Source organism: Canis lupus, chromosome 3, assembly GCF_011100685.1.
Source record: "Canis lupus familiaris isolate Mischka breed German Shepherd chromosome 3, alternate assembly UU_Cfam_GSD_1.0, whole genome shotgun sequence".
Classification (NCBI taxonomy): domain Eukaryota; kingdom Metazoa; phylum Chordata; class Mammalia; order Carnivora; family Canidae; genus Canis; species Canis lupus.
Genome location: NC_049224.1, coordinates 59627798 through 59648470, shown reverse-complemented (window position 1 = coordinate 59648470; position 20673 = coordinate 59627798). Strand labels below are relative to the sequence as shown.

Genomic DNA, 20673 nt, shown 5'->3' with positions numbered 1-20673 from the left:
CCTGGTGACCGCATTCCCGTCCAGGGCCTAGGGTTTGCCGGGCCTCAGCCCAGACGTCAACATCTGGTGCAGACAACTGGGCCTTCACCACCGGGATCTGTGCAAGACTTGCCCTTTCCCAGCTGAACTGCTGCTTGCAGGGAAGGAGGGCAGGTGTGAAGGGATTTCTGCCTAATGGCAAATTTAACTCCTACTTTGGAGGAAAAACTGGTTTGACACAGAAGTGCTGAGCTAAAATCTGTCACATGCTGTCCCCGTCCTAACCCTGCAAGCTGGCTCACGCCAACATGCAGCAATGACACTGCTTTGTTCCCAACTTGTTGAATGTGTAAAGAATGATAAAAATCGTAGTTAGCGTTTTTACATATCCTTGGAATGTGGGCCATCCAGAGAGCATTCTTTTGAGTGGCTGAATTATCTAGGTTTTTGGACTCCAAGACAGTTTAAATTTTGAAAAACCCTAATTTCTGGGAATTAAGGGGACACATTTTAAATATGGAGGTTTAAGGGCCATGAGAAGGCCTGATGTGGCCCACAGAGCTGGAGGGAAGGGGGTAAGAGATAGCCAATGACAAAGTGACCTTTTCCATGTGACAGCTTGCTAATACTTTAAGTTAAACATTCATGGAATTTTAAGACTGTCAAACCTAAAGAAATTCTTCATACCCCCAAAAAGATAACATACTGAAAACCTGTTTAAGCACAGAATTTCCCATTGGACAGCCTGTGTCAGCCTGGGCCACTCGTTTACAGGGACCTTGTGCTTCTCAAGCTTAAGTTGGGCAACCATTTCATAATAAAATACCAAATTGAGAACCTCACCAAACCAGGAACCTGATGGAGGAAATAGGTGAGCGACAAGCCCCGGAGGAGCTACAGCTAGCGCTGCTCAACCAGCCAGCATCCCAGCGGCTCAAAGGCCCCCCACTAAGGTTTGCGAGCGGGTTCCCAGGGCAGAGACGCTGCTGGTCTAGGAAGCCCAAGTGAGAACCACTGGCTAAGACCCTGTAAAAACGAAGTCCCGTCGCCATCACCACTCAGTGGCAGACCCAACCGGCACTCTGGGGACAGCAGCTACCCTGCAGGGGGACACATGGAGGGGCCTCAGGAGTCCTACCTCTGCTCGCTGTTTCTTCTGTCAAACTCCTGGGCTGAGCTAACCAGGAACACTTCCTGCCAGCATGCAGTATACTTTACAACTAAAGCCACAGACAAGGTATTTGAAATGTTTTATTTAATGCTGAAAAATTTACCCTGGGGGACAGGAGGATGTAAAAAGAAAGGAAAAGGCACCTTAATTAAGTCCTTGGAAATGATGAGGGTCTTTTTGTCTTTCAAATAACTTCACTTTAATTTCAAGCCCAAACATTCTGGGAGGTAAACAGTCTCTTGGTCGCTATGGGGCAGGAGCTGCAGGATGAGCTCCCCGAAGAATGGGAGTGCTGGGGGTCTGTAGTCACCCCAACTAAAGTGGGATCTTCACCATGAGAACCAACCCTGAGCAGCAGGAAGGCAAAGAACTGACTCAAGTTCTAGAAGGAAGGTACCGTGTCCCCCGACAGAAGAGGGCCCCTGCAGAAACAGTAGGGCTGGGCGGAAGCGGAGTGGAAGCTGAGGGATCCAACACCGAGACCGGAGAAGCCACACACAGTGCCTCACCCTGAAGGCTCCCTTCCTGCTTGGCCAGAGCCTGCTGTGGGGTAGCCCAGTCCAGCCTGGCTGGGCTGCAGAGAGCACTGCACACCCCCTGAAATACAACGCTCAGCCAGGCTTGCAGGGAGAAGGCTAGAGCTTCGGTGAAAAAGGTTATTGCAACCACAGTGAAAATCCTGGAGGAAGTGGACTCCAGAACTCAGCATTCCACTTTCTAAAATGAGTTCTCCCAAGTAAGTGGGGTACTTAGTCCTGTAAGTATTAGGAGCAGCAAGCAGCAGCCCCCTGGAAAGCTGGCTCAGAGTTCTGGAGCCCCTTCCACATACTAGGGAGCCTGCCCAGAGGCTGGGTGCTTGCCTGAGGTGAGCCTGCAGGCTCTACCCCCTGCAAAGGAGGCAAGGGGCAGTTTGGGGCTCCAAAGGACAAGCTCCAGCTTCTCAATGCCAAGAGTCAGGGGGAAGCTCACGTGGACACTTCAACCTGACTCTTCCTCTAAGGCTCCCAAGGAAACATCCTGTGCATCCTGTGGTTCTCCAGCCTCACCTCCCACCTGCCCCACCCTGGCCCCCACCTAAAGTGCGGCGTGCTGGGGCTGTGCTGGGGTGTCCGGGGGGGGGGGGGGGGGGGGGGAGGGGCCCAGGGGTGCCCCCGGCAGCCAGCCAAAGATCATGTCACAGGGTCAAGCTGGCTACCGGGGCCGGCGGAAAGCTGCCCCTTTTACCCGCAGCCCAAGAGTTGCGTACCAAAGGGAAGACACGAAATGACCCAATCTCATAATAGTCCCCAAACTGAACATGTAAAGGCAAATCGTCATCTTAAGGTATGACTTTTGGACTAAGTTAAAACATACATATGTCGGCTTCCCCCATGATCCGACATAAAATCGTTACTATTGCTTCTTTCAGAGAACCAGGAAAAGAATTTATAGCCTAAAAGAAAGGAACTCGCTTTGTTTAAAAAAGGAGCAACAGTGGGGGGAAGCATGTTCCCTCCCTCGCCCGGGTCCCTTGGGCTCAGAGCGCCTGGTGGCTGCCCACAAACCCACACTTTCAGGACGCATCCCTGGATATCCACCCACTCTCTGTGAGGAAGTTTAAAATCCTTTTCTTTAGGACTTTGTCCAAATAGCTTGGGAGGCGGCTCTTGGAGGGGATCCCCTGTCGCTTCTGGAGGTGGTCCTTGATAATGATGGTCTTGACGGTGACATAGCGCGCGGGGCTCAGGTTCAAGGAGCTGCAGAGCACCTTCTCGCGGTCCGACAGGAGCTCAAAGCCTGGCAGGTTCTCGATGGCTGCAAACTCACCGTCCTTGCCATCCTCCTTGCCCCTCTTGGCACCGGCGGCGCTCTTGTTCTCCTTCCTCTTCTCGCGCTTGTGCCGGGCCGCCTCATACTCAGCGGACTCCTCCAGCTTGGTGATGCCGTTGCGCCGGTAGCGCTGCAGCTCTCGGATCTTGGCCCGCAGCATCTTCTCCTTGTGCATGCCCTCAAACAGGTCATCGAACTCCTTGCACGACATGAATTGGTATAGCGGCCGCAGCTTCAGCCGCAGCTCCTTCTCCTCCTTGGTGACCTTGCGCTTGGCCGGCCGCTCCTTGTCCTTCTTGTCCTTGCCCAGGAAGGCGGGCACCAGGTTGTAGTCACGGGCGATGTTCTTGCGCCGCTGCCTCTCCCTGAGTTTGCGCACGTACATGTCCACGTGCGCGCGCTTCAGCTCGATCTCCACATCCTCATCGTCGTAGTTGACTGAGAGCCCGCTGATGAGCGTCTCAGCGTCCTGGTCGTACTCGATCTCGTAGTCGTCACGCAGGGGCATGTAGCCCAGCTGCTGCTGCTCGGCCACCGAGATGTCTAGGGGAGGCAAGGGGGTGGTGAGGCTGGGGGACAGGGGGCCTCCGCCAGGGCACGTGTGGTCGGTCACCCGGTTGGGAATGGTGTCAGGGATGCAGGCTCTCCCCAGGTTTCCGTGGATGTACATGCTTACGTAATGCTCCATCACCTCCTGCGGCGTGCGGGAAGCTCCCACATGAGCAGCCATGTCTTCCTATAAGGACAGGGGTTACAGGTTATTCCGAGTGTCAGGGTAACGCCAGGGTCCGTCCTGGACCCCTTCCAGTCCGTGTCATCCTCCCTCCCAAAGGGTATTTGATGGCGCATTCTTTGGAGCCAGACACACCACAGGGTTGTAGACCCTAGAAGGAGCCACGGGGGTGGGCTAGTGCTCTGGGAAGATCCCGCCCGGGAGGCTCCCCGCCTGATCGGGAGGGGCACTGACTCTGGAACCCACATCTCTCCTGGGTCCTTCTTACAAAGGACTAGCAGAGCTCACATATATTGGCCGCGGCCCCACCCTGCACTGGAGGGGGGGGGGACCCCCAAGCTCCCAAGGTGCCCCGCCTTCTCTTGGTGCCACCAGGGCTCCCCACCCGTGGCTCCCAACACAGGACAGACCTGTTCTGCAGTGCTGCCTGCCTCTAGGAACCAAAATGGACACGGCCCCAGGGGAGCAGGGGGTGGCAGCCTGTCCCTTTCCTGGCTGGTGGTGCAGCAGAGGACCAGGTAAATGCCTTTTGCAGGGGTGGGGACCGTCACTGACGACAGCCTCCATAGTTCCCTAGCTGAAACCTGCCACACACTGCGAGTGCTGCTCACTCCTACAGAAGGTGACCCATGAACACCAGGGTTATTAACGAGAGGAAATTATACAACTCCCCCAATCTTTTCCTTCTGCCAAGAGGCCTCTTCCTTAGTCAACCGCTAAAGCCACTTCACAAAGTAGCTGCCCAAAATGCGCACTCATTCACCAGCAGCCACTCAGCCCCCTGCCCCCAGCCCTGCTCACCCTGCACTCTGCTCTGTGGCTCTGGCCGCCACTGGGGCCCCACACGAGCCACTCTGCGCCACAACACTCTCACCCCCCACAAGATCAGGTTGGTCTCTGCACCCCTAAAGGCTAAACTGGACTCCAAGAAACCGGCCAATCAACTCGGGCTGACAACAGATGACTCACTGGGTGCTATGGGAGGGAAGCGTTCCTGGGTCTGGCCTCAGGCACACGGAGTGCCTGGCACTCTTCCCCCAGATGCGGAGTGCTGAGGGTAGGGCTCCAGGGCAGGGGCCCAGGCAGTGTTGGGACCTAGTGGGGGGACAACCCTTTCTGAGAATCGGAGAAAAGGAAGGTGAGTACACACCAGATTCTGGTCTTATGGGGAAGAACTGTGTACGAGGTTAACTTCTTTAAAACATTACTACTTGCATCAAATCTGTTCATTATATTTTCCCAGGGAACACTTGCCTCCCCCCACCCTACAAAAAACAAAAAAATCACCAAAAAAAAAAACCAAGTCACAACTGTCCCCAGCATCCACTGCCACTGTGTGACCCAAGCTGGTCACTTCCCATCTGTGGGCCTCCAGTTAGTACCAGTAAAGGAGGCAGGAGTCAGCCCTACCCTTGCTCCAAGCACCATCAACTGAGAAGGTGTAGAGGCTTGGTGCACTGGAGTGGACTCTGCACAAGTGAGGGACCCAGCTCAGGTCCCACTTAGAGTGGCCAGAAGGCTGGTGGGCATCCTTCCACCCTGATGAGCTCTGCTGGAAAAATACCATCCCTGACACCTGCTCTTTCAGGAGGAAAGGACTTTCTCATGATGGTGTCCAGAGAGTGGAAATGCCCAAGTGCTTGGTCTGAGCTTCCAGTGCCTGACTGTGCAGTCAGAGGTATGGCCTAGCCTTGCCAACGGACTTCTCCACTCCTCACTGTAGCTTCTGTACAAGCCTGCAGCCACTACAGATTCAGAATCAAGTGTCCAGGGAGCCTCCTGGGTGCGATACCTGGGGTGCCCCTTCACCAGAGGCTGGGGTGGGGGTGCCTAGGCTGCAAGTCCAGGCTTGCCTGGGTAGGCGGTTGGGCCCCAGGCCTTGCCCCCACCCCTGGCCCCATGAGAAGACCTGTAGAGCGGGCTGCCCAATGAGGATATAGAACCACCAGCTGCCCTCCCAACAAAATGCTCACCCTGAATCTCAGCCATCTGCCTGTCAAAAATCACTGGATGCTCAGAGCACATTTCAGATAAAACTTAAATCCTGAAAAACAGAAGGATTCTTACTAGTAAAGTTAAATCATAACTGACCAAACCAAAGTATGTAATTTGTCGGAGGTTCTTCCCATCAACTTTGACACTGTGGGAACAAGAGCAGAGAATGGAAACCGCAAGGCAGCCTCAGAACAGTGAGCCAAGTAGGGACACACAGGACACACGGGACACACTGCCCTTCCCCAGCAACTGGTCCCTCTCACACGCAAGGCAGCTGGAAACACACCACAAAAGAGGGTGTACTCATCACTGCTGTTGTGCAAAAGGTCTGGAAGACAAGATGCTATGTGCTTGTGCCACCAGACACTATAGAGGCCACCTAGCACAGCAGGGCTGAGCTGGGAAGGAGCCACTCCACTGTGCTTAAGCACCTGCTTATGGCCTGTTTTCATCTTTATATTGTGTCCAATTCTAAACTGTAAGGAGAAATCCCCCAATGGGAGGAGTGTTTGAAGAGTGACCCTGTCCCACTCTACTCACGGCTGCAGGCCCAGAACCAGGCACCTCAGCACCAGCACACAGTAGCCAAACCTGAATTACGGAACATTCTACAAAATACCAGCCAGCACTCCTCAAACGTGTCACAGTCACAAGAGACAACCACTGGGACTGGAGGAGACAAGTCAGCGACATCACTGCGGGCTCCTGGGTGGGACCCCAGGCCAGTCTGTGCAGAAGTGAATGGCTCTGAGTCAGCGTCAGCATCCTACTCTCTGGAACCACACAGTACCTGTGCAAGATGCTAATATTTCAGGAGGCTTATAGGATGAATATATACAGGAACTCTGCATACCACTTTTTCATTTTGAGTAAATCTAAAATAAAAATTGTTCTAAAAAATAATAAAAAAGAAATTGTTTTAAAAATAAAGTTAAATTTTTATTTTTGTAGAGAAAGAGAAAAAGTAAGGTAGAGGAGGGGCAGAAGGAGAGAGAGAATCTCAAGCCGACTCCACAATGAGCACAGAGCCTAACTCAGGGCTCAACCTCACAACCCTAAGATCACCACCTGACCCAAAATCAAGGGCTGGACACTTGACCGACTGAGCCACCTAGGTGCCCCTAAAAAAGTAAAGTTAAATTCTTCCTTATACTTATCTGTTTAGAAGTCTGAGATTTACATCTAAATATAAGAAACGAAAACAGAGTACTCAAGTGATGACTCTCCTGCTGTGTGGAAAAGCTCCCCTGGCCATGGTGGGACGGGTTGCTCTACTACGGCCACAGGCAGGTACCACAGCCATGTCTTGTTCTGCGAACATTCACCTTCTAGGGCCACAGGGACGCAGGGTGACTGGCAACAGCAGCTGGGAACACAAGGCATCTCTCCCACTTCACGCCCGCAGCCTGGGCCCCACACCCGGCCAGTGGGCAGGCCAGCTAGCTGCACGAGTACACCGGCACTTCGGTGGCCCAGACCCTCTCTGCATAAACAGGAGGACTCTGGCTCTCGGATGGGCCCTGGTTATAAGTATGTATGAAGCCACAGATCAAAGTGGCTAGCGCCTCGTCACCAGGAGCCTAGGAATCGCCATCATCAGTCAAGCTTACTTGCTGCCCAACAACAGCTGAAAGGCCGAGGCCAGCACGGACACTGGCCATGAACTGCCGCTGAGGCGACTCGCCCCCAGGAGCCACCATGTCAGTTTCATGACCACTGAGAAAGGCCCAGCAAAACACACAAAACCCTAATTTTTCAATCACTTTGAAACAGAGTAAGATCACCATGGAACAGTCTAAATGAGAGCAATACACAGCTCTGGTTCCAACAAGAATCCAGAGGACCGACAGGTTTGATGGAGCTAAATTACAGTGAGACACATACTCTCAAAGATGATTATAAATAGCAGGAGCTACAGCACCCAACCCCAGGCCTGCAGGCTGCCCACCACACTCTGTGTCTTCTCCCATCCTCATGTGGCAGTAGTCACACGAGATCTGCCCACCTCCTGCGAGGGGCACGAAGGTCCCATCACTGTACTCGTGTCACATATGACAGCAGCAGAGCACTGGGAGGGCAGGCCTCCCCATCACGTGCTCAAGGTCACAGTTTCCACTTACTCTAGATGACAGACGGATGGACAGACAGATGGTGGGGATGACAGGCAGGCAGATGGATAAGCAGACAGATGGGCAGGCAGGAGCACCAAAGTGGGCTTGGGGATAACAGATTTAGTGAGACAAGTTTGAGTCAAGTACAACTAAAATTAAACAAGGAACACAACTGTATCCTACAGCTGGCTTTCCCCAACACACAGCAGCACACGGCTAAGTAGCCCACAGTCCACAGAAACCGAATCACAGGTTCTGTTCCTTTGTGCTCACAAAAGCATAAAATTACAAAACAAAACAAAACAAAACAAACACCCTTGTAGAAAGATAAAGAGAAGTATGCTGCTTCCCTAGAGCCCTTTGGGAAATGAAGGCAAATACACTGTAGGATACTGAACGGGCCATCGACTACTCCCTGAGGTCACCCGACCCCCACCAGGATGCTGGCTCCCCACGACAGGAAGTGAGCATCCCGGCAAGTCAGGACTCCCCTGGCTTCTCTGGCCGGTCTGGTCTCCTTCCGGCCTTTTCATGGCTCACGGGAGCTGGCCGCCAGCACCTGAGCAGAGACAGGAAGGACAGTCCAGGAAACGTGTGGGCCGCACCGGAGCTGCTATGCTCCCTGCCCGGGTGCCGCGGCCTGCACACACCCGCCGCCGCCTCCCGCTTTGCGCCCAGATGTCTGCTGCTGCTGTGCCTGCACACCCTCCCCACGAGTGCAAACCCCACAGAGTCACTCCTTGATGACCAACCTTTAGAGGCTCCCATCAGTGCACCCACCACCTCTCACACTGGGCAAGCCCACGGTCAAGGGGAGATTTTAAAAACCCAGGGACGCCACCAGGGTTTCCCTTAGAGCTAAACTTTTCCATTCAAAGGACAGTCCTTCATTCCCAGATGCATCGCTCCTATGTGGGCAGTACTAAGATCATCTTTCTTCCTATGAAATGGTGACAGATTATTAACTGCATCTTTTCAATCTTTTAACAGCTTTACTTGGCAGACTTTGAGTCCGTAACTCTATGTTAGCCCCAGAAATGTTTGTTCAGCAGGACGAAGTCCCTGAAGTCTGAGGGTGCAGGCCGCCCTGCCCTGTGAGGTAGGTCTGCGTGGTGTGCTTTCTGAGGGCCTGAGCCAGACCCCACACACTCTGGAACCCCTGCTGGAAGCACCCTTTCTCTGTGTGCGCAGGCTTGGGTTCCAGTCCTAGCTCTGCTTCTAGCGGCTGAGGACCCCTGACAACTGACTTAACCTCTATACCTCCGTCTCCTCATCTGAATCACAGAAGCACCACTGCTACCCGCCCAGTGATGGTTACAGTAGAAGAAGTGATGCACACATTCTAACGCTGCTACTGGGAAGCCATGAGCAGACCTCCCATGCCCAAGTCTTCCCCTCCAGGAGCCTGTGTAGCAGCCCCTACCCCAAGGCTGGGTGCAGGCCCCCCCACGCCCGGGTCATCCCCTCTGAGAGCCTGTGCTAGACCCCTCTACCCCAGGGCTGGATGCAGGCCTCCCCTACACCCGAGTCATCCCCTCTGGGAGCCTTGCTAACCCCCCTGCCCTGGGCTGGGTGCAGGTTCTGGCTCCAGCACTCTGGCCTGCGATCTCTCCCATTACACGGCCTCATAAGGAGGAAATAAAACCTGTCACAGTGAGCAGGTGTGTGCTGCTGCATGCAGCATCTAGCTCAGGCCCCCAGCAGCCCCATGGGCCGGATCAGTGGCCCCCGCCCCACTGCTCAGCTGAACAGCCACCTCAGGTGACACTGCCCCCAGGGTTTCCATAGAAGTCCCGCTCCAGAGCACTTGGCCCTGTCGCCGCGGGGTCTCTCACACGGTGGTGACACAGTGCACACCACAGGGAGACCTCAGTGATCAAATGCCTCCTGATCCTTTAAAAAGGCAGAGCAAGGCCAGACACCCGGCTGGCACACTCCCAGAACCACCATGCCATGTTTCTTGCTCAGCCACTCCACCTCTGTCGTCTGGGGCACAGGGCAGGGGCCCTGCACTAGCTGCCTCCTCCCAGGCACAGAGTGACATTCAGTCTTCACGTACAAACCGCCTCCTTCACCAAAATGCCAGCTACCTTTAGCTTCTCAGAGTGCCCTTGCCATGTAGGAGCATCGAGGGCCACTGTGGCCCCCTCTTGGGCCACCTCTCCTCCCCACTGCTTGGGAGCTGCACTTGGAGTTGGGGCTTCCTTCTTCTTCAAAGCGAGAAGCTCCAAAGGGACATAAGCTTCCAAAAGGCCCAGCACCCCAACCTGCGGCTTCTGGGGTGGAGGCGGGGGGGAAGTGTCTGTAGACAGAGTGGGCCTGTGAGCAGGGACTTTAGGGACAGCTGGGGGCAGCTTGGGCAAGGTGGCAGCCCAAGGCAGCAGGAGGGAGCAAGGCCTGCACCGGGAAGAACGAGAAGCAGGGGGAGGTGCTCTGTCCTAAAGGACAAGGAGGGGACAAGGAGGGACTGCTCAGGCCCAGAGGGAAGAGGAGGGGCCGGCCTCCGTGGCAGCAGGAGATCCAGCAGCAGCCCAGAGCCCTGTGGCCTCCCTCCTGGGCAGTGTCTGTGCAGGGAGCTCAGCGGGGCACCCGCCTGTTCCTCCTGGGCTGGGGGACAAGCACCCGCGGGGCCCAGTGTCACCTGACCAGTCACCAACCTTGCCCTCCTCTCCTGGCTGACCCCTATGTTGCTCTAGATGCAGTCTGGTCATCCTCAGAGGGAAGAGGACAGCCACCTGCCTCACTGGGGGGGGGGGGGGGTGTGAACGAACGAACACACACACACACACACACACACACACACACACACACACACGGGTGGTCGGTGCCACGCCCCACATCAGATGATGACGAAGAGTGGCTTGTCCTCTGAACAGTGGCTGTCCTCTGTCCTTACAGGTCACCAGCCATTCCAAGGACCCTCCTTACCTTGGCCACGGCTCCTGTTCACTGGATCTGTTTACCTGGAGAGTCCCGCAGGCCTCACTGCCAGGTTCCCTGACCTCCTCTCTAACCTCTGAGAATACACCAGCTCCCACAACTGTGACTGGCCCTCCAAGAGACAGAAGCCTTTCTGGTCAGATAAACCCAAGAGAGAGCCTCACGACATGCCTAAGAGCAGAATGGGGCCTCAAGATGGTAAACAGGTGGCCCTGCCAGGCCACATCCAGATACTGAGCCACAGGAATGGCAATCACGGGCTCCAGCAGACCTGTGCGCACCTATGCTTGCCCAGCAGACGCCCACAGTCAGAGGCCGGAGCAGCCACATGCACGGCAGCCAGATGGATGGAAAAACAGTGCAGTGTTGTTCAACCATTGACAACCAGGACACTGTGACACCCACTGCATGGGTGAACCTTGAGGGTGTTAGGCTGAGCAAAACAAACTAATCACAAAAGGACAAATATTCTAGAATTCCTCTATGTGAGGTCTCCAGAGCAGTCAATTCAAACAGACCCAAGGCAGGGTGGTAGGTGCCCCCAAGGATGGTCGGGGGGGGGGGGGGGAGCGGGAGGAGTTGCAGAACAGGAACAGGTTCTGTCTGTGATGATGAGAAAGTTCTGGAGACAGATGGTGGTGATGGGGCCCCAAGAGTGTGAATGTACTTAATGTCACTGAACCAGACACTTAAAAATGGTTAAAACAAGGAGCATCTGGCTGGCTCAGTTGGTAGAGCCTGAGGCTCTTGATCTCAGGGTTGTGAGTTCGAGCCCCACGATGGGCATAGAGCTCACTTAAGACAAATGGGTAAAATAATGTTATGTATATTTTACAACAAAAAAGTGGCATGCCTTATTCCACATCGATGGCCTGAAAGTAGGGTCCCTGGACCAGCATGACCGGAAGAAGTTGTTAGAAAGGCAAATTCTCATGTGGACCCCAGACAGACCAGATCTACCAACGCAGAGCTGGGAGGGGGGCTGGGCACGACCTGTGTTTCCACAAGCCCTCCAGGGTGTTGTGAAGCATGCTGCAGTTTGAAAACCACTGCCCTGCATAACCCTATCGCTTCTAGCTACTTTCTCCACTCAGGCTCCTCCTTTACCGCCCCCCCCCCCTCCTTAACAGCAACTAAGAACCCTGGGTCGGGAGGCTGGCAGGATGGGCCTGTGATGGGCCATTCCCACCAATACTCGGAAGGGCCTCCTGCCTCGGGGAGAAGTGAAGGTCTCCATGCTTCCCCAACAGGGCTCCAAGGGCCCCATCGGAACTGCGTGGGGTGGGGGCGGGGGGTGTCGTTCTATAAACGTTTCCAGACCTCACGCACACAGATGCCAGTTCAGGAGATCCAGGAGGCCCCCAGGAATCTGAGACACCTCAGGGGAGTCTGCCCACACTCAGTGAACCAGTGAAAAAGATGGTTATGGGCATGGAGTCAGAGGACCTGCATCAACTTCTGGCTCTGCCACGTTCCTTCAGCAACCACAGCACTCTCCAGCGAGATCTGGAACTTCTAACTCTGAACGTAAGTAGCACCCACCACAAAACCGGCTGCGTCGAGGCTCTCAATACCCCCGGTTATGTGACTGGCTCATTGTCCACCTGCCAACCCTTTCCCACTGTCCTATTCACAGGCATCTCCATACCCACCCTCAAAGGCATGGGCTTGGTGTCAGAGCTTTCCGGGCTCACAGCGAGCATCCCTCAGCCACACCCACACCTGGAGGACCCCATACTTCAGCCCCAGGAAGAATGTGAGCAAATGGCCCCAGCCTTCAGCTGCAGCCTCTCCCCCAGGCCTGCTGAAACCGCCCCACCCCCATGAATCCCACACAAAGCAGTGCCACCCGAAGGGGGCAGGTCACATGTGCCAACTGAAAAATGAGAGCGGACGGGCTCACCTTCCTCTACATCACTGCCACTGACCTGTGTGCTCTCTCTCCACACTGCACCCCGCCCCCGGGTCACCTCCCCGCTTCTCATCCCATACGTGGACCACCCACTGAACCAGGTCAACACTCTGCTCCCCTGAGGAGTCCTTCCAGGCTAGCCATACCTTTAGCTGCACCAGTAAGCTCCCAGCCTCTGCCCCACTGTAGTTAATGGTCTTACACCAAGAGGTTAAGGCCCAGACTTGGGAATCAGGCCTGCAACTGATACCTTTTCTCATGGTAAAGCCAGGGCATCCTAGACAAGTATTTTAACTTGTCACTCAGGACTGGCACAGGCTACACAGGGTGTCCATGGGGCATACCCCTTAGGGGCACACATCTGGGAATCTGCTTGGAAGGGCACTGCACATCTCAGAGCTGCGGAGCGCCTCGGGTGAAGCACAATGGAGTCTAGCGGCGAAAGCAGGTGGCCCAAGAGAGCACAGCTAGATTCTAGAGCCCGCAGCCTGGCAGCGCTCCAGGCGCGGTTAGCATGCAGAATCTCCGGCCTCCCCCAGCACCCACCATGGGTTCTCCAGCACCCACTGTGGGTTCAGCAGAGAGGACCCTCAGCACCCAGGCCCAAGTCCCTCTCCTCCAGCTCTGTCTCCTGCAATGGCTGAGATTGCTGCTAGCTTGGAGTAGGAATCTGCATTTTAACAGGCTCCCCAGGTGATTCCTATGGACAGGCCAGTTCCGAAACCACTGCTTTAGAGAATGCCCCCCTTCCTGCCCCACGCTTCCTCCAACACACTTGAAGAGGCTTGGTCCTCCCTTGTGTGCCCACAGAGTCGCAGAGAAGGCAGGGTAGACGAGCTGCAGGGAGCAGACTCTGACGTCAAACTATTCGGTTCAAAGCCTGCTGCACGGGGCCGCCGGGAAGAGGTCACAAGACACGTGCTGCCCAGCACAGTGCCTGGCACTCAGCGAAGCTCTCAGGCCACCTCAGCTATTTTTAGCAAGGGCTGTAGAGATAAGGGCTGTGAGAATGGAGTGGAGAGAGGAAGCCTCTTGGAGGCACTGAGACAGAAGCAGAAAGGCCTGTCACGAGCCACGATCTGGAAGAAGGGCACTCTAAGCAGACGAAATAAAAAATGATCAAGGGAGTAACAGCTGAGATCATCGTGGGCCCTGAAATTTAACCTAAGGAGGCCTGGAAGCCACTGAAGGCTGATGTGATGCGACATGTCTTCAAAGATCACTCTGATTATGGCTTTCGGAATGGGCTGGAGGGCACTGGGATGAAGCAGGAAGACCAGTTGGGAGGCCCCAGAAGTGGTCAAGAGATAAACACCAGCCTGGACTAAGGTCGTGAGCTCTGGTTAGATTCTGGACATACGCTGGCGAAGGCGCAGCAGCCTGGAAGGAGGACCTGAGGAGGGATGGCCGTGAGTCTGCAGTCTGCGTAACTGCGTGAGGTGGTGGGAGATTTGGGTCTGGGCTCAGCAGCGAGGAGGTCCGCCAGCAGCTCTCTGTGGAAGGCTGGAACTCAAACGGTTCTGACACTGTAAGCCCCTTGAAGACGAGACGAGCCCCTTGCCCTTCTTTCCACAGAGCCCTTGTACAATGAGCACAGAGCTGAGGCCCGAGGTGCACCAAGGCACTTCTAGACAAAAAGAGGATTTCAGAGGATGGCGGTCACCATGTGGGCGCTCAGGTGCGGATCCGCGGAGCAGTGCATCTCTGCAGAGTTGAGAGAAGAGCAAGGATTCCTGGGCCGCAGAAGGGGGGGGTTTGCCCCCGAAGGCTGGCTCACTTTATGGAAAGGAAAGCAGGCCAGGCTTGGGCATGAGGGAAGAAGTGTGGAAAGTCTTCCACAGGGAGCCCAGGAGGAGGGGCGGGCTGCTGGAGACACGGCAGCCAAACCAAGTGAGTCCTGATTCAGGGAAGCAGGAGGACCTCGGGAGGAAGGGTCCGGGGTCCTGTGTCCCCTCCCTGCTTCCGCGGGTGCCTGCAGGTGGACACCCTCTTGGCCGCGAGGCCCGCAGCCTCCTGTCCCGTGGGCGGGGGGGCTGCCTCCGCGTCTCCCGCGGGGCCCAGCTCGCTGCCCCGCTGGCCTACAGGAGCCCCCTCGCCCTCCACGCCCGGCCCGGCCTCCGCACAGCCCCCGCGGCGGGGGCGAAGCCCGGGACCAACGCCCGAGCTCCGTGCTCCTTTGTTCAGGGCTTCCGAGCGCTCCTCCGGGACGGCCCGGCCCGGCGGGGAGCCCGGCACAACCGGGGACCTGCGGCGCCGGGCACCCGCCCTGACAGCCGGGCAGGGGCAGCCGGGGCGCGAGGGCGCGCAGGGCCCCCTCCGGGCGGGACCCGGCAGCTCCGGGCAGGACCGGCCCTCCCGCGGGCGCCACCCCGGCCCCGGCGCGCCTCCCGCCCGCCGAGCCCCCGCCCCCGGCCGAGCCCGGCGCGAGCAGGTGCCGTCGCCGCTCACCCAGTTTCCGAAGCCGAACTGCTCGATGGCATCCAGCAGCAGCTGCTCCTCGCGGCTGGTCCAGCCGCCCTCGGCCTCGGGCCCCCACAGCGTGAAGCGCCCGCCGTCCACCAGCTGGTAGCCGTGGTAGCGCCGGTGGTGGCCGATCTCGGCGCCGGCCGAGAAGCACTCGGGGCACAGCTCGATGTCCTGGCACTCGGTGCAGCGGAAGCGCAGCGGGCTCACCTCGGCCAGGCAGTACACGCAGTACTTCTTACCGAGCTCCGCCATCTTCCCCCGCCCGCCGCCCGCGCCCGCGCCCGCGCCCGCGCCCGCCGCCGTCAGCGCGCCGCCGCCCGCGCCCGCCGCCGCGCTCGAGCAACCGCCACCCGCGCCCGCCGCCACCGCGCCGCCCCGCCCAGGCGCCGCCGGAGCCGGCCCGCCGGGCCGCGTCCCGCCTCAGCACGCAGGCGCCCTCGCGCCCGGCCGCCGCCGCCGCCGCCGCCGCCGCCGCCGCCGCCGCACCGCGCAGGCGCCCCGCGCGCGCCACCTCGCGGGGACCCGGCCCGCCGCCTGCGCCTGCGCGCCCCTCGCCGCCGGCCGCCCGCCCCTCCCCGCGCCTCTCGGCCTCCCGGCCCCAGGCGGGGCGCTGGGAAATGGGCGGGAAGGCCGCGCGGCGCGAGCCCGCGCCCTCCTCCAATCAACGCCTCCCGCCGCCCGCTCGCGGTCTCCCATTGGCCCGCTCCCTCCGGAGGCGGGGCGAAGGGGCCGGGCGTCGGCCTGCCCTTTGGCCAATCGGCGGGCCCACCGCGCGCGCCCCTGGTTGCCCCTGGAAACCCAACAGCTGGCGTCGGGGATCCGCCGGGCCGGCCGAGGGGCTGGGAGATGGACGGCGGCCGCGAGCAGCCCCGGGACCCCAGGGGCGAAGGCGGAGATGTGGGGAGCCTGTCCTCGGGGCCGTCCGGGACCAAGGCCATCTCTGGCCCCCATTCCCCGGCCGAACCGCCGGGGCCGCGGCCGCAGCCGGAGCCGGAGCCGGAGCCGCGGCCGGAGCCGGGGCCGCAGCCGGAGCCACAGCCGCAGCCGGAGCCGGGGCCGCAGCCGGAGCCGGAGCCGGGGACCGTAGAGGTTTCCGAAGGAGGCGCCGCCGAGCACGAGTCCGCCGAGCCCGCCGAGCCCGCCGAGCCCCGGGAGCCGCCGGCTGCCACCGAGGCTGCGGGCGAGGCGGGGCCCGGGGAGTCGGGGGAGCCGGCCGAGGCTGAGGCCGAACCGGAGCCGGGGGAGCCCGGGGAGCCGGCCGACACCGGGCCTGAGGACACAGCCCAGCCGGGGCCCGAAGGCGGGCCCGCGGAGCCCGAGGAGCGGGCGGCGGAGGCGGAGGACACGGCGGAGGGGGAGGAGGAGGCGGAGGGGGAGGGGGAGGCGGGGGAGGACGTGGAGGAGGGGGAGGAGGCGGCAGCACCGGCGGTGGAGGGGAGGAGGAAGGAAGCCACCTGGGCCGTGTCTCCGCCGCTGTCCACCGCCGGCCGGGAAGAGGCTGAGCGAGACGGGGAGGAGGAGGGGGAGGAGAGCCAGGAAATCGAGGAGAGGGGCGAGCGAGGAAGCCCGGAGAAAGACAAGGAAAAGCAGAGCGGTGAGGCTGTGGACGAGGATGATGGGTGGACCGAGGACATGCAGAGGCTGCAGGAAGAGCAGCTGCGCGCTGAGCTCCTGGAGCAGTACCAGACGCTGCTGATGGAGCGCAGCAGCTACCAGCGCTACAACCTGTACCTGCAGCACAAGATCTCTGAGGCGCTGCGCAAGAAGAAGGGTCTGGAAGCAGCCGAGGTGCCCGACAAGGGCCCGGAGCCAGAGGCCCCAGAGAAAGAGCAAGCCTACCTCCACCATCTGGCCATGCTGGAGGAGCTGAAGAAGCAGGGCACAGACGACCTGGACTGGTATCACCAGGAGCTGAGCCAGCTGAAGGAGCAGTGCAGGGAGGAGCTCTCCAGGGTGGAGAAGGAGTGGCGAGGCTTCCAGGCGCTCAAGAAGCAGGTGGTGATGCAGGCCATGGGCAGCTGTCGGATGCGTGGCGGTCGCCAGGCGGCTCTGCGGGAGGTGGAGCAGATCCAGGCGCTGGAGGATAAGAAGGAGAAGGAGATGAGTGCTGTGCGACTAGAGAACGTGCAGCTGAAGCAGAGCCTGATGCATTTTGAAACCCGGATGAGGGCCCAGGAGGACTTGACGGAGGGTCTGCTCCTCATTGATTTTGAGCAGCTTAAGATTGAGAACCAGACCTTCAATGAAAAAGTCGAGGAGCGAAATGAGGAACTTTTAAAACTGCACAACAAGGTGACCAACAATGTGCAAATAATAACCCACGTGAAGGAGAAGTTACATTTTGTGGATGTAGAAAACGCATGCAAGAAGACACAGCTTTTGGAAATTGAGGCCCGGGTGGCCCTGAGGAGGGACATCCTGACCAGGACCAAGCAAGCCCGGGACTGCCTGCGGGTTGACAACACCAAGCTGAACCAGAAATGTGGGCTTCTGGGCAAGGAGCTGCTCCTTCGGGACATGGAAGAGAAGGTGGACAAGACGGAACTGCTCAAGCAGCGTTTAGAGTCCCTGAAACGCCGTCACGCAGGGCTTACTATGTCCTGCAGGGGCGTGAAGCAGAAGATCAGGGAAGCCAAAGCCTTTCTCCCATCTTAACACTGACGATGGGAGAGTCCCCAGAACATCTTTGATCTCAGCAACTTTTATCCTGAGTTAACTTTTATTCTCCATGTATGGCCCTTCTTTAAAAGGCCTGTGATCCTGGGACTGGAGCTATATTTTGCATTAATCTCATCATTTTCAACCTCTAAATGAGTCCCGAACAAAACTGGGTTAGTAATCGGTTTTACGTGGGGTTGAGTAAAATGTAAAATAGGTCCAGAGAAACAACAGGGATGACTTCATGGACCTGGCTGCTCATAAAAAGCTATCAGAAGCCTTTTTGTATCTGAGCAATTCCATAATCTCAAGGACCTGATCCTGAGGAAAATTGTTCCTCTTCCATATGTCAGAGGGTTCTACAAATGGGCAGGGGACCAAGAAAGTTCCTGTGCATTAAGTGAATTATTAAAGCCCCTTTGAATTCATTAATGTAGTCCTGAGTCGCATCCTCAACTCAAAGCTCGCTAATTTCCTCAGATGAATCTAACGTATGTAAGCAGCACCAGCTTTGAGGTAATGAACAGGATGAGGCAGACAGGAGAAATGATAACTAGGAAAAGGAGCTGAGGTTCATCTTTCCTTTTTCCAGGAGAGGAGGCTCGGTCGGCTTGACCGTAAACGTTTGTTTCTGGCTCGACGACCATCTGCGATTCTAATGAAACGTTTTCTTGGATCTTCTAAAGAGACGCATTTATCTATACAAAAACATGACATTTTGTTTTCCAATGAAGACAAAATGATAATTGTATAGTGTTTGGTCAGGTGCAAAATATGCAGAGTAGTGACTGTTGACTGTAAGCCTTTTGTTCCGGGCAAGATTTTTTTGGACCTTGGCAACAGGACCGCACTCCGCACATGATTTTACTCTGTATCAAATATTAAAATGTCTGTTATTCCTTGTGTCAGTGTAGGAAATACCTGATAGGTCTACCTCTTTAATCCAGAATCAGTGATTACATTTCCAGTTTTCCTTGATGCTCTTGGAGCTAGGGGCCTGTTTTCATTTCTTTTTCATTTTATTTTTTATTTTTTTTTAAAGGAAGTTTTATTGTTTTTTTTTTTTAATTTTTATTTATTTATGATAGTCACACAGAGAGAGAGAGAGGCAGAGACACAGGCAGAGGGAGAAGCAGGCTCCATGCACCGGGAGCCCGACATGGGATTCAATCCCGGGTCTCCAGGATCACGCCCTGGGCCAAAGGCAGGCGCCAAACCACTGCGCCACCCAGGGATCCCTCTTTTTCATTTTAAATTGAACTTTAGGACGTGCAGATTTGGGTTCAGAAGCATTCTCCCATCCCTAAGCTTAAGTAGGTCCTAAGAAGGGTGATCTAGTTTTTGGTGCTGAACACCTGTAAAGAATGGTAGGAAGCCCCCTCTAGGCAGATGGGTCAGTTCCTCGGGAGAATGACACAATTACTTTCTCTTTTAGTGATGCGATTGTTTCATAAAATGTGTTCCCTTTGAAGCCAATAAACGACTAAATTCCTTTTCTGACTTTCATAGCTTGGATACACTACACTCATTTATAGGATCACACTTACCAACCACACAGACGTAACAATGAGGGGTGTAAAACGCATCTACTTCCCGCTCCCATCATCTTTCTCCTCTACAATTGTCATCTTCCCTCCACCCTGTTCATCAAGTCCAAAGGAAAGTAGGAAACCACCCCCAAATACAGCTCTATTATGCCTCCTGCCAAAAGCTGCACAGGCCCAGGGGGTTCTTGTGGCCGGGAAGGCTTCAAAGTGAACCTGACAATGTGTTTGAGGCCTTCCCCAAGCAAGCAGCTGTCATTGCAAGACCATCTGTCCCTTTGGTTCACTAGGGGGAGAGCAGGTATTTTCAGCTGACCTTGCCCCACTGGCCATTACCCAGCCTGAACCAAGCACTCCCTCACCAACCTCGAACCCGGAACAGACAGGCCTCTTGAGAGCACAAGATACAGCGACAGATGAAGCTGGCATTGCTTTCAGCTGCAACATTACCAGTGTTCTCTCAAATTACCACATTATCTCATGCTAGAGATGTTACAATTAATTAGAAGATAAATAATCTTCTGTCGATTACTTCATAATGAGGCTCCCTCTAATTAAATTACAGGAAAGCTCCTGATCACGAAATAGCAACCCATTCATGAAGTGTTTCTTTACCTCGCCTCTGAGGAAGGATGCCACAGACACCACCCCTGCCGCCCCAAGTCTTACTGGCGTGCCCCATCCCAGTCTCCGACCCACTGCTTTGTGACTGTGTGCTTCACCCACTGGGCCCCAGTGAGACAGAGGCCCGGGAAGTAAGGACTTCCATTCTCCCTCGGAGCCAGCACGATGCCTAGCACGTAATCATAATCAATGCTCAATAGTTTGTTGGCTTATGAACACGCCAACGTCATGGCATTCTCATTTTCTGGCCCTAAGTGTTGTTTGAATGCCTAGGGTAGGCAGCTGCTGCTAAGTCCTATATGAGACAAAATAATCACAGGTAGAAAGAGGAGCTCTCCAGAAGTAGAACCAATGAGGAAACAGTCCATTCTAGCAGGTAGCCTCCCTCCCTCTAGAAAGATAAGATGGGGCAGCTGGACTAGAAATCTCTGAAATCAAAGGCTAAAGATTTTTGTCATCTCCTTGCCAATAGAGAGGGCCTGCAAAATAGAGGCACAATAAAATCTGAGGCGTTACGTGAAACGACTGTGTTTTGTTTTTTTTTTTTTTTTTTTTTTTAAGATTTTATTTATGAGAGACACAGAGGCAGAGACACAGGCAGAGGGAGAAGAAGGCTCCATGCAGGGAGCCCGATGTGGGACTCGATCCCAGGTCTCCAGGATCATGACCTGGGCTGAAGGCAGCGCTAATCCACTGAGCCACCCAGGCTGCCCTCATGACTTCTTTTTAAA

General features: G+C 56.2%; 2 protein-coding genes across 2 annotated transcripts; one reads left to right on the top strand and one right to left on the bottom strand.

Moving 5' to 3' along the window:
- Nucleotides 1-1212: 1212 nt before the first annotated feature.
- On the bottom strand, nucleotides 1213-15403 carry TADA2B (transcriptional adaptor 2B). Its single transcript, XM_038533094.1, has 2 exons — nucleotides 15099-15403; nucleotides 1213-3695 (listed from the first exon to the last, which is right to left on the bottom strand). The coding sequence occupies exons 1-2, from the start codon at nucleotides 15366-15368 to the stop codon at nucleotides 2703-2705; spliced, it is 1263 nt and encodes a 420-aa protein (XP_038389022.1). The 5' UTR covers nucleotides 15369-15403; the 3' UTR covers nucleotides 1213-2702.
- A 559-nt stretch (nucleotides 15404-15962) lies between these two features.
- Nucleotides 15963-18678, top strand: CCDC96 (coiled-coil domain containing 96). Its single transcript, XM_038533696.1, has 2 exons — nucleotides 15963-16463; nucleotides 16521-18678. Exons 1-2 carry the CDS (start codon nucleotides 15963-15965, stop codon nucleotides 17769-17771), a joined length of 1752 nt encoding a protein of 583 aa, XP_038389624.1. The 3' UTR covers nucleotides 17772-18678.
- Nucleotides 18679-20673: the final 1995 nt, after the last annotated feature.